The sequence below is a fragment of a genome, unplaced genomic scaffold (assembly GCF_019419815.1).
Source record: "Pyrus x bretschneideri cultivar Hongxiangsu unplaced genomic scaffold, Pyrus_bretschneideri_v1 Contig6, whole genome shotgun sequence".
In the NCBI taxonomy this organism is placed as follows: Eukaryota; Viridiplantae; Streptophyta; class Magnoliopsida; order Rosales; family Rosaceae; genus Pyrus; species Pyrus x bretschneideri.
Window position 1 is genome coordinate 7,450,407 of NW_025999798.1, and position 12,971 is coordinate 7,463,377.

Sequence of the window (12,971 nt, forward strand, 5' to 3'; positions counted from 1 at the left end):
TCCACACACTCCTTACAAAAACTGTCTTAAAAAACTACCTCTTCCACCCCCCACTTCCCCTTCCTATATTATCAAATCGAAAATCTGCAAATGTAATGTAGTTTCTTTCCCGTTTCGAACCCATCAGGTAAATGTAAAATACTTCAAGTTGATGTTTCTTCTGCAAGGCGATTTTCTATTCTGAACTACTCTAATTCGGGGGACGGGGGATTTAAACACGGGTGCAAAGGGACGGGATCACTAGCAAACTGACCTAACCACATATGCTTGAAGTTTAATTTTGAGAACGAAAATTGTGGCATTGTTAGTAGCTACAAAAGACGATCAGCATTGAATTTGCCTGATTTAAGTAACTCAAAATGCCACTGGTATTTCGGTCATTGTAAGAAAGTTGAATTATTCAACCTCTGCATTTATCATTTTTGTGACCATTTTTTTTCTTCTTTTCTGAATTTAAATGGAAATTTTCAGATTGTGCACTGTGCTAGAAATTTTCTTATGGAAATTGCCAAGTCCATTTGAAATGGCTACAATCTTATGTTTTTTAAATTTTATTTTATATTATTATTTTTTCCAGTTGCCGAGGAGAAATGAGGGCGTGCGCCATGTACTGTTCTAACTTGCAGATACCTAAGTTTGGAATTCAGTCACCATCTCTTCGATTGGCATCTTTACGAAGAAGACTAACAACAACAACCGCTTTAAGCAAATCACATTCGAAATCCTTCAGAAGCATACAATACTCCGATGCTCAAGCAACGATTTTGGATTTCGGAGTTTTGAAGGATCTTGTGAAAATATTTGTTCTAGACCTTGAAACCACCGGACTTTGCAGAAGGATAGGACATGTAACTGAAATCGCACTCCGCGATCTTCAAGGCGGCAAGAACAGTTGCTTTCAAACCCTGGTGAACCCTCAACAACGTGTTTCAAATTGTAGCATCCACGGTATAACAACCGACATGGTGACACATTCAGATGTCCCGAGGTATGTTTTTCTTTATACAAAAAGTGTCGATGCTATTAGTAGTTCCACCACTCATTATACGTTAGGTTACTTACGTGAGTTTTACATTCTTCGTCAGGAAGAGTTGGCATTGGGCAATAACTTAATTAGAATTTGTTGTGTAGGATGGTGGAGTTGATTCCGATTCTTCTCGAATACATCAGAAGCCGGCAAGGACCTGGAGTGCAAGTTTTATTTGCAGCTCACAATGCACGGCGTTTCGACGTGCCCTTCTTAATCAAGGAATTCAGCTCCTGCTCGTTTGAAATTCCTCCTGACTGGCTGTTTCTGGACACCCTCGCACTGTCGCATGAGTTAAGGAAATTATACGGTAAGAGCTATTTCTTTCACATAATGTGCAGACAAGTTGGCTAGAGCAATGTACTATCCTTCCGCACCTACGTTCGAACCCCCTTCCCTTAGTTTAGATTAGATAAATTAGAATACCGCTCAAACGCGGAAACAAATAGTGGGTTCTAATAATGCTATTGACAGGGCCAAAGGTTCCTCCAAAGATCTCTCTTGAGGGACTTAGTGAGTTCTACAAGATCACTAGAGAAGGTCCAAAACACAGGGCCATGGCAGATGTGAACTTGCTGACATCTATACTTCCAAACATGACTTCTGACCTCAACCTCGGAGTCGCGGACCTTTTGCAGAGGAGTTTCAAGGCTTCTGTCTGCAGTATTACTTGAAGAAGAAGAAAAAAAAATGAAGAACTCAATCTGCAAGCATATGTTAATATACCACAGTTTTTGTTTCCTGTTTTGTTTTGTTTTGTTTTCCTTGTACAATTGTCGTCGACTATTTTCCCTAAAATATTATAGATGCACATGTGATATGAAATGAATCATTAGTGCAGTTGATGTTTATAGTATAGGGGAATCACTCGCTAGAGTAGACAATTACAAACCCACAGGAAACATTTGCCGAAATATATATCAAAATACATGTTTAAGGAATTGTAATTAGCGCTCTAAAAAGTCATCAATCATCATCTACAATTTGTCATCTATATTTCTATTTTGGAGAGCTTACGACAACTCTCTTACTCCCAATTTATATCTTAATTTTCGAAAAACAACAAAAGAAGTCGTTTCATTATTGAATACAAGTTGGATTAAACTAATGTAAGTCAATCCACAAAGAATTGTTTGTGAAGCAAAACAAATCTTATTTCTGACATATTTAGGTATTTGAAGTCAAAAAAGCCATGAATCGATACGAGAAACAATAAGAATGAGAAAATATGTGTAACAGATAAACCACCACTCTCTTAGATATCCATACCCAACTTTTTTAGGAATGCAATACCAAAATGATGTGAGAACCATTTACTTTCATGCATTAGTTTTTTTTTTTTTTTTTTTTTCTTTTTAGATGAAAAAGTATTTTGCATTAGTTGTTCCTAAACACATAATATGATATGAAAGAAAATGATACCTACTAATTGTAATTCATTATTTGTAAGCAATGTTCTAAAAATCTCCGTCTAGTACCGTCTAAGCCCCGACTACGCGTTAGCCCGTTGACCGCTGCCCCTATTAATCCTCAGACTTTTAAAAGTTAAGAAAGGACACTTAGACTTGCCTATGTCACTCTCACTTAGACAAAAAATAGATAATTTTCATTTTGCATTTTATTTTATCAATAAATTGTAAAAGACTTGTTGAATACTTGGATGAACACTTATTATATGCTTGTTTTCCATGTTTTCAATATGTTCTAATACTTTATAATATGCCATTCTATTTTACTATTTATGTATTCCAATACAGTTATATATATATTTTTTAAGCCTAAGTCATCTACCCGTCGCCTGAATAGACAAAAATTTAAAATAAAAATAAAAATTTCATTTGATTCATCGATCCTCAAAAAAAGCAATAAACAAAGTTCCATCGTTGAGAGAGAAATGGGAAATTCGTGGAAAGTTAAAATCCCCACCACGTAATAGTTCACCAACACACCTTCATCGATGTTGTTTTTCAGCTGGAAGACCAGCGCTGAAGCGCCTTTTAGAATCTTGTTTGTAAGTAAACATGCTTTTAAGTTTAGTATCTCATCCAAGATACCTAAGCGCTAGACCCCTACACGCCTAAGGCCCCTCGACGCTTAAGCGCTAAACCCCTGTCCATTGCCGGGCTAGTGTCTAACGCCTTTTAGAACTTTATTTATAAACTAGCCTCTCTGCACACACTCAGGTGCATGCGAGAGGCATTTTTGCATCACGGACACTATGCGCGCCCAAAAATGTGTTCCTTATATATTCTTATATTTCTCAAGTGATTACTAAAAATAGATAGGATATGTCATTGTCAAAGGAGATGGCCTCGTCCAACTATTTAGGGAAAAACTTAAAATGTAATCGAAATCGAGGGACTCTCTCAAAAGGGGATTAGATTCTTTCCCCAAATCGCAAATGAAGTGTGTGTAGAGACTCATTGTTTTTGCCTCAGACTGTATTGCTCTTTGTTTTTCTTTTATTATTATTATTATTTTTTATTTTGTCAAATGATAGATTTTGTTAGATTAGATGTTATATTAGCCATGAACGGAGTTCAAACCCATGCTGTCATGCAAGGGGTTAACACCTTTGCACCACTGTGGTAAATGGCCACTTGCAGGACTGTATTGCTCATTGCCAAAGGATGAACTAAAATGTGTAATCTGAGGAAGTTTTAACCCTCAGATTACTCAAAAGTCATTGCTTATTGCCAGTGTTATCCATTTGGTTTAGATATTAATAGTGTCATTATGTTTTAAGTTACAAACAAACTAATTAAGTCTAAGTGGTCAAATAGTATTTCTCCAAGTTGAATGAAATTTGCATTCTATTGAGAAAATGCGTTCTCTTCTTCTTTTTACAAATTCAATATCGAATAAAACTTGTTCACTGTCTGGAGTTTTTTTCTAACAACCCACACAAAACAATAAGCATGGAGATCACAGTTACCTACCAAGCAAAATAGTCAAAGACAGATATGTACCACAATAGATCTTTTACATATCTCAAAACCACATACATCATTTGACATAGGATTCATCATAGTATTTGGTAGAGAAAATTAAAATTATTTTTTTGTTTACACCACAACATTGGCACCATAAATATTAACAACAAAGGCAGTCAATCCCTTTCATTATGCAGCCTATAATAGGAAAAAACAGAAAGCTCAAATATGTCGGCTCACTTTGCAATAGTAGATATCGTACTAATAATTTTGGACGCTCTTCCCTCCAAATTTTCTCAAATACCTATCCTTTACATATAGCTCGTTTGAATGCAACTCGAAAAATACTCAAAAAATTGCTCGGAAGAACTATATACAAACAAAAGCAAACTAAAAGTAAGCTATTGTAACAAATTTAGAAACACACAAACATCACGACAACTGAGACTTAAAACTCAACAAAAACCAAATAGTAGAAACTGAAAATATATATGCTCTTGAATTGAGAACTTCATCAAATGAACAACAATAAATCTAATACAATCTATCAAAAACCAAAGGGGAAAGAGATAATTTCAAGGCCCTGTAATGTCGAAGGCCACGCAATAATCTTGTATCATTATACAATTTCAAGGCCTTGACACGAAATGATTGTGAAAGGCCTTTTTTTTAATCACGGTGCGCTGCGCGTGACTCACATTTTAAACGTATTTATCTGTATGAATTGCTTCACTTGTTTGTATTTCATTATTTCCTTTCTTTACAAGACATATTAGAAACGTAAAAGAAAGGTGATCATCATGTATTAATTCAAAGTTTACAGAAGTTGAGGGAGAATATTTGATAGAATTGAAACATTGTTCGTACCAAGTAGGACAAAACCCCAAACGGAGTAAAAAGACATCCTAACATTGAGAACAATTTATTTAAGAAGATGACAATCTGTGCTATATTGCTCCTGTCATTTCTCTCCATACTTGATATGTTGAACTCCAGTTGAAAGCTTTTTGGATTCCTACATAAAAAAATAAAAATAAAAAAAAAAAAATTTATTTGACAAAAGAAATGAGCACTTTAAGGGAAAAAATTACTATAACAGTTAACTAACATATGAAAGTGATACTATCCTAAAAATCATGTCCTCAAATGTGTGTCATCAATTTAATTAAACTATAGTGAGCAGCACATTAGTCTTTATTCTTTTATTTTTTATTTTTTTTTATTTTTTATTTTTTATTTTTTTATGTGCAACAACACAGTGCAAGGGTTAGAATATATATGTTGCATAACATAACATGTGTAGAAGTTACAGATGTGTTTGTGTTTCTTCAATTTTGAGTTTAAAATGAACGTCGTAATTTCAAGTACTGCATCTAATAGCTCATAATGACAATTGACATGCCAAAGAGGTGAAAGAATTCAAGAGATTAAGGCATTTGAAATTCACCAATGGGGCTGGAATCATCTTTCAAATTAGAAAGCTGCAAAATTTGTCTTCTTTGAGAGAAATTTAGTTCTTCTCTGAAAATTGGATCACCATCCCTCAAGGTCCTATGGATAAATATGAATGTTTTCAAAGCTACTGTCAATGACAAACACAAAAATAATACAAACAAAGTTTAACAGGAATCAAAACATATGTATACATATACATAAGCATATTAATCCATAAGTCAACGATGATCCATATACAGCCGATAAGAAAAGTATCAAATAAGTGTTGCATCGTCCCATGTAAATTGGGACAACATTGAACCGGACCAGTAGAAGATTCACTTTAGAATAGTTAAAATTATATAAACTTATTTTTCCGTGTAATTATGCAATCAAACTCTTGTATTTACTTTCTTGCTCGTGCATGGTATCATAAAGTAGTGCACCACTGGCAATGGATTAAACACTGCCCAAAACAGCAAACACCAAGGCCTTCCTAACCAATGAGGTTGCACGCACAGATCCTCACACACGACTTTGTTGTGTAAATCATCAACACATTGTATCCAGTGAGGCAATGAAAAAAAGACTACATTGGTTGTTAGATTAGATGTTTAAGCTAATAAGCAAGCAAGACATCGATATTTCGAAATTCCATGACTTTTGGCAAGTACTTACTAAATATTAGGTCCATATAACAACTCAAAACATTTTGAATTGCACCAAGAGAGAAAGCTAGCAATCATACCTTAGCTAACCCACCAGCAATGACTTCGATTGACACAAAGGTCCAAATCTGATCAACATTAACAAAAAAGCCCACTCGCTAAAATCAATCCAATACCTGTTTCACAATTACAAAATGTGTTGAAAACCGAAAATGGATGAAAAAGAAAAGAAGAAGCATTCAAAAGATTAAGGCATTTAAATAATTAGACGAAGTGGACAAAGATCAGTAAAAAGTTGGGGAGGGAAGTGATAATCTCTACAGTGAGGTAGTAAAAAATGTGTCCAACTAATCCAATCTATTCCCTTTTGTCTATTGGCTATTGTGCCGCATAATCTCAAAGTTTAGTTTTCTAATTTCATATGTCCGGTAAATGTGTCAAACCCATTTAAATAAATACACTTAAAAGAAAATTTAATGATAAAAACATAGGAAAAGTAAGTATTCAAACTCTTCAATGGAAAAAGAGAAGGCGCGGAGAATTACCGTTTCACTTCATTCTGGGCTTCAGAGAGTGAAGGAGGTCTTCATCGCAACAACTTTATTTTCATCACCATAAACCAAAGGATAAACCCTACAAACTTCCATTACAGATAGGAAGGATTACATATACCTGTGCACTGAAAAATTCAACATCTAAATTTTCTTTTCCATGAAAATTGAAAGGAAAACAGATGACTCAAATGGAAGAAAGACAAAAGCCTAATCATATACTCGAAAGGAACACGACATACATAGCTGTAATCGTACCTTTGCTGACCTTCTCTTTGAGCTTTAGGATATGGAATTACATTTACTGTGAAATCGGACTGCAATGAAAACTCAATGAGGGGAATCCTTAATCAAAACAACATCCATCCTGGACATGGTGATTCAGTTTCAGCTACAACAATCCTTCCTTGAAAGTATAGACAGTATGCTAGCAGCCTAAAATCCCAGCAAAACGCATTAATAAAAAAATTCAAACTTTGAAGCGATTTCACAAATTGGGATCAATAATTTGAAAACCCAGTTCAAATTGTCATTGCTCGGATGGAAAAATCGAGGAATGAAAGAAAAAATTAGGGTTAGGACTGAACTTGGCACTTGAACCAAAGACGGTTGGCTGAGGCCAGCATTGTAAAGAGCTTGAGAAACCTTATTGAACACACTGAGGGATGTCCATGAAATGCCAGAGACGGTTGGCTGAGGCCGGCGTTGTAGAGAGCTTGAGAAACCTTATGAACACACCGAGGGACGTCCACGAAATGCTTTCTTTGATGAAAAACGTATATCCTCTGTCATTCTGGTACGCAATGGTAGTGGCGGTTCCGAACCAGCGGGAGTGGCTGAGTCAGAACAAGCTGATCTGAAACGAAGACGAAGCATTAGAAAGAAGAGAGAAGCAGTGCTCAAATTGGGAAGGAGGTTGATCGATGTACGGATATCAGAATTTTGTAACTAAACAAATGAAGCGGAGAAGTTATGATAAGTTTTTTTTTATTAATACCCCACAAAATGTTGAATGCACCCACACTAAAATGTAATGTTAAATAACTTATGTACCCTATTATGCAATGACAATTTCGACCTTATTAGGTTTAAAAATAAAAAAAAATTTCTAAACATACCCCAATTCACTTTTAACCTATTATTTATCTTTTTCAAATCAAAACCTCTCACTCTCCATTGTTAAACAAAACCCTAACCAAGCTATCTGCGTTATTTTATTTTCTGATTTTGGTTTCAAAGGAGATTAGTCCCACATATCTGCTTGTGATTTCCCAGGAAACTATACTACCCAAGCCTATTATTGATTGATTTAATCCTAATATTTGTTTACAATTCCCGAAAAACCCGATTTTTTGAAGGCTTCTCTGTTAGAAAGTTCTCATTGTTTTCAATGGTGAATTACTGCAACATAACTCATTTCATTCAATGGTGAATTACTGTAATATAACTCATTCTGTTCAATTGGCACCTCTCAAGTGACTATTTTCGTCTCTCCACATCAATCACATAGGATGTTAGGGTTTACTCCGAAGTCAATTTAATTTATAAAATTAAAAATGAGTATTATAAGATTTGAAGAATATGGGGTGTGTAGAAAATATGGAGTGTATGCAGAAAATGTAAGGTGTATGTTGGGAATGTGAGGTGTGACGGTTTTTTGGGAAAATATGTGAGGTGTAATAAGATAATTTTTAATTGAAAAAATAAATGTGGAGTGTATTAAGTATGTAGGGTTTATTCAACAATATGTGAAATGTTAACATAATAAGCCTTATGATAAAAGGTTGTGGGGGTTTGAAATTGAACGGAAACTGCTATGCAGAAAACTGAATGTCCTGAATGTGGTGGTTTTTCAATACATATTTATGTGCGGTTATTGTTTTTTTTACCAATTTATCCTCACTTTTTGAAATGTTTTGGGTTTGGTTGTGGAGAAAACAAAAGGATTTTCTTGACATTTTGAAATGCTTCACCTATTTCGCCTTCTCCCTATATATATATAAGGGAAGTGTTATTGATACTCAAAAAATCTCATTCTACACTTCTCTCATAAGTGTATTTTTCTTTCTAAATATTGAAAATTTGGAATATAGAATGAGATTTTTAGAGTGCCAATAACCAAATCTCTATAGATAAACATGCCTTTAAGGTTTGTATATATCGTCCAAGTTACAATTTAACAGCACCAACAACGGCTGAGATTTATATATATTGTGATTGCTCGTAACCTGTCCTGTTGGAGCCACCAGACCGCCCCCTCAAGTTTTAGGTCCAAACCGCCCCCGCAAGTTTTAGGTCCAAATTTATGTGACGTGCCAAAATTACAAAACGTGGGCAAGAAGGCGACACCAAAAGTGATAACCGCGTCAACTCACAAACACCACCAAGTGGCTCACAAACTATAAGAGACCAAAAAAAAAAAAAAAGAGAGGGCAAATAGAAGAAGAAAAAGATAAAGTACAAAACCACGGACTCGGCACGTGTGAATAGTAATTCACACACGTCCTCCGTCCAATGAAATCCATTGTATGCGGATATAAAATCGGGAACAATCCAAGCCCATCAATTAATTAATCCGAACTTTTAAAATTTGATCAAATGATTAAAATAATTATAATTTTTAAAGAGATTCCTTGTTTATAACGGTTAGATTAAATTTCAAAAGCTCGGATTAATTGATTGGTGGGAGAGATTCAGAGGGGATCTCTTCCCTGCATGGCTCAGCTCAGGGATAAATTTTTTATTGTGAGCAAAATACTAGTGGTATAGTATGTATTTTTATATAAATGGTGGAAAGTTTTTATTAACTTTTTAACACAGATATGCCACTATTTGTATGGTGACACATGATGTACCAAAATCTCTCTAGCTCAAGAAGTCAGTGGCACTCCCCGAAATTCACGGGAACGCATGAGGGTATTTCCGGCACGCGAGTACTATAAAAGGCGGTTAAACCCTCCCCGGAAGTTCGGTGGAGAGTCTCTGCTGCGTTCTCTTTCTCACACGCAATTTCTTGGTCGCTTCCTCACACACTCACACCACACCCACTCGCTTTTATCTATAGTCTCCATTTTTCTTTCTAGGGTTTCAAATTTCACAAATTCGGACCCACAAATTCCGATTGGAGCTCCGAATTCTTAGTCGCCGTGATTTGATTTTGTACTGCTTAGAAAATGGACTCTGATAATTTGTGGAGCAGTCTCTTCTCGACCTCCTCGTCGAGGCGGTACCAATCGCGATCCGGTGAGTTTTCCCTAACTGCCCCTGGCGGTGTTCATTGTTTGTTGTCGATTTTCTTGAATTTTTATGGTGGTTTTTGGTGCTGACGATTGCGGTTTGTATCGTGCAGATCTGTTTTCGCACGAAGAGATTGACGGAGACGATGAGTTAAAGGCCGAGTTTTTGTGCCCTTTCTGCGCCGAGGATTTTGATGTCGTTGGGCTTTGCTGCCACATCGATGAGGAGCATCCAGTGGAGGCTAAGAACGGGGTATTTTGTTCAATTTCACTTTTTACTTTAATTTTGAAGTTTTACAATTGATTAGTTTCTAGCTTAACTAGAAAAGTGGTTGTTCGAAATGTGTGAAAATACGAACTTTTGAGCTTTCAAGAGTTTTTCCCATGTAAATTTAATGATTGCGTTTTGTTGGTGGTCTAGTTTTCGTTTCGGCTTAGAAAGCATCAATTTTTGTTGCGTTTAGTATCACTAGTTTTGTAATTTACGAAGAAGCTGTATGAGTCAAGGCATACAAAAGGGTTTAATTGGTTTTCTCTTGGGGAGGAAATGCATCATTGTCAAGGCATACAAAAGGGTTTAATTGGTTTTCTCTTGGGGTTTGGCTCTGCTTGTAAAGGGGTTTTGTTTGTTGAGTAGGACTGTCATTTGAGTAGGGTTGAGTTGCAAATTAGTGGGTTATGTTGAGGGGTCATTTAAGTGGTTTGTCACGACTGATGATGTGGTTCATGTAGTATATGATTCTGTAGAGAGGGGATGGTTTTCGTTTAGACAGTTAATCATCCTTGTACGACATTTTTGCTTCTAGCTTTAATAGGCCGACAATATTGGTATTCTTCCTTGCTAGTTTTGTGTGGGGTGTTGAAGACTGCTATTGGGCCCCTGTTCGTTGAGTGTTTTTATGATGGGATTGAGCCAACCTCGTAGTTACTTTCTTTGTTGATATACAGATAGGTAATCTTTTAGGTCTACATGGTGTTTTAATTAATATGGAAGGAATGTTTCTCTTGAGTTGTTTATGAACTGCCCATTGTCATTGTTTGGGATGTTCCCTTCTCTTGGGTTTTTATGAAACTAAATGTTCATTTCCTTTCCTTTTTCCAGGTCTGTCCTGTTTGTGCGAAAAGGGTGGGAGCAAACCTTGTGAGCCATATTACCACGCAACACGGGAGTTTGTTAAAGATATCCTTTCATCTGGATTTCTGTGTTTGTTTTGGTTATGATTTACATGCATGCTCATTGTGCCATTAAAGTTGGTTCGTTAATGTGAGGATGATTTTTATCGTTTAGATAGTTGGTTAAAGCCGTCTAAATAGTGGCGTGACAGGAATCATGTGTCTAGATAAAACCTTTATCTTCACTGGTTTTTCAATTTCAGCAAAAATTATGCTCAGATATCTAATTCACTCTCGCCTATCTTAATGTGTCTGGCCAGCAAGCAGACGAGTTATTATAATGTGATCGATTATCACCATGACCTTGTTCCCTTTGTTGACACTTCCTGTATTTCCACCAATCACTTTACTCTGCTGCCATGGTATTTTGCTTGCATAAAAACTTTGATAACTTTCCCTTCCATGTTTATTTTTGGTTTGGTCATATATATTTTAAAGTCCAGAGTAAGTGTCATGTGCTCCTTGACTATACATTACGTTCAGCGCAAGAGGAAATTTCGCAGAGGATCTAGTTCAACATTTTCTATATTGAGGAAAGAGCTACGAGAAGGAAGTTTACAATCCCTTCTAGGAGGGTCTTCATTCCTTCCGTCAAACACTGAAGCTGATCCTTTGTTGTCTTCTTTTATATTTAACCCTCCCACAGTTGATGAGGATGTGAGTACAAAGCAGCATCCTTTAGTTGAACCATCTTTTGTAAAGGAGAGCACAAAGGAAGTGGTCTCAGAAAGGTATGAGCATCATTGCCACTTTACAACTTTTAGCTTTTTCTTTCCTTTTTATGTTTTTGGTGGCTGAGTAATAAATGAGAGTCCTCATACCTCGATTTTTTTTAGGTATGTAGAACAATAGATGTGTAGGGATAGTATCTAGGGATTGTCTTGAGGTCTGGATCTACAACAGATATATCATGTGTGCTTATTATGTGTTTCCGTTGTGTGCTGTGAATTTATTATGATTTCTTCAAGGTCTAACACTTGTCTATGATGCGACAGAAGCGTTCAACAGCCACCCTTGTCTCGCAAGGACCAAGAGGAGCAGGCGCGGAGGTGTGAGTTTGTTCAAGGATTGCTCATGTCGACTATTCTTGATGATTTATGAGATAGAAGAGTGTAGTGGGAGTTGTGGAAATGATAAGTTATTAGGAGCAGAGCGCAGAGCGTAAGTAATACGAGAGGGAGGGGAAGAAAGTGGTGCTATTTATGTAACAATCGGTAAGAGTTAGATGATGAGAACAACAGCTATGTATTCGTAATGTACTCAGACCTTTATGTGTATAATGAAAATATGGAATAATTTATGCACTTTCTGCGTTTGCTTTCTTTCTTTTACATTTTTCTTGATAGCTTGCCAAAGGTTGTACAAACTCGAAGGGAATGGTGACACTTTAGGTTAGATATGGCATTAGGGGCACTTGAGGCTCGTTAGTGGACTGGCATTGGATTTGAGTGGATACTCACTCAAGGTAGGGCAAGTGATTTTTCATTTTGAAGGGATTAGACGTCTTTAATCCTTGCTTTGTGGACGTGGAGCAAAGGAGGAAATGTAAGATTATCACTTGCTAGAAATTATACTCGGACGTAAAAACTAAACGACATTGTAGTAAATTCTAAAACCACGTCATTCTAACAAATTGCTAAAACTTCCTAAAACTACGGCGGCAAGCCATATGATGTTATAGTTAATTTCCTCCATTGGTTTATACAAGGATTTAACTTAAGCGGTAGTTTGTGGTACCAAAAAGTACTATTATTCAATCTTTTAGGGTGCGTTGCCATCTTATTGTTTTAGAAGCATTAAGGCTCCGCCTTCTGCCTAGGAGTAATGCAAAATCGATCAACTTTTTCAACCATATTTGTAAATTATGTGATATGTCACCGATACGAATAAGCACGTTAATTAACATTTATGTAATAATTCAATCATCGACCACCACATCATATGGTTTA

At 36.1% G+C, this 12,971-nt stretch overlaps 2 protein-coding genes and 1 long non-coding RNA gene across 5 annotated transcripts; 2 read left to right on the forward strand and 1 right to left on the reverse strand.

Annotated features, from left to right (window-relative positions):
• The first annotated feature begins 225 nt into the window (after positions 1-225).
• On the forward strand, positions 226-1,701 carry LOC103959381 (exonuclease DPD1, chloroplastic/mitochondrial). The gene is made up of 3 exons (XM_009371733.2): positions 226-988; positions 1,132-1,337; positions 1,502-1,701. Exons 1-3 carry the CDS (start codon positions 591-593, stop codon positions 1,699-1,701), a joined length of 804 nt encoding a protein of 267 aa, XP_009370008.2. The 5' UTR covers positions 226-590.
• A 3,036-nt stretch (positions 1,702-4,737) lies between these two features.
• LOC103939036 lies at positions 4,738-7,420 on the reverse strand. Of its 2 annotated transcripts, XR_007253732.1 has the most exons (6): positions 7,201-7,420; positions 6,872-7,048; positions 6,608-6,741; positions 6,143-6,238; positions 5,408-5,511; positions 4,738-4,975 (listed from the first exon to the last, which is right to left on the reverse strand). It is a non-coding gene; the product is annotated as an uncharacterized LOC103939036 (long non-coding RNA). The 2 variants fall into 2 exon arrangements; XR_007253731.1 differs by having other exon boundaries at positions 6,608-7,048.
• Positions 7,421-9,571: 2,151 nt separating this feature from the next.
• LOC103939037 (protein DEHYDRATION-INDUCED 19 homolog 4) lies at positions 9,572-12,326 on the forward strand. Of its 2 annotated transcripts, none has more exons than XM_048571518.1 (5): positions 9,572-9,856; positions 9,963-10,102; positions 10,952-11,029; positions 11,500-11,753; positions 12,021-12,326. In XM_048571518.1, the coding sequence occupies exons 1-5, from the start codon at positions 9,787-9,789 to the stop codon at positions 12,121-12,123; spliced, it is 645 nt and encodes a 214-aa protein (XP_048427475.1). In that variant the 5' UTR covers positions 9,572-9,786; the 3' UTR covers positions 12,124-12,326. The 2 variants fall into 2 exon arrangements, with proteins under 2 accessions (XP_048427475.1, XP_009347364.1); XM_009349089.3 differs by having other exon boundaries at positions 9,574-9,856; positions 12,018-12,326.
• Positions 12,327-12,971: the final 645 nt, after the last annotated feature.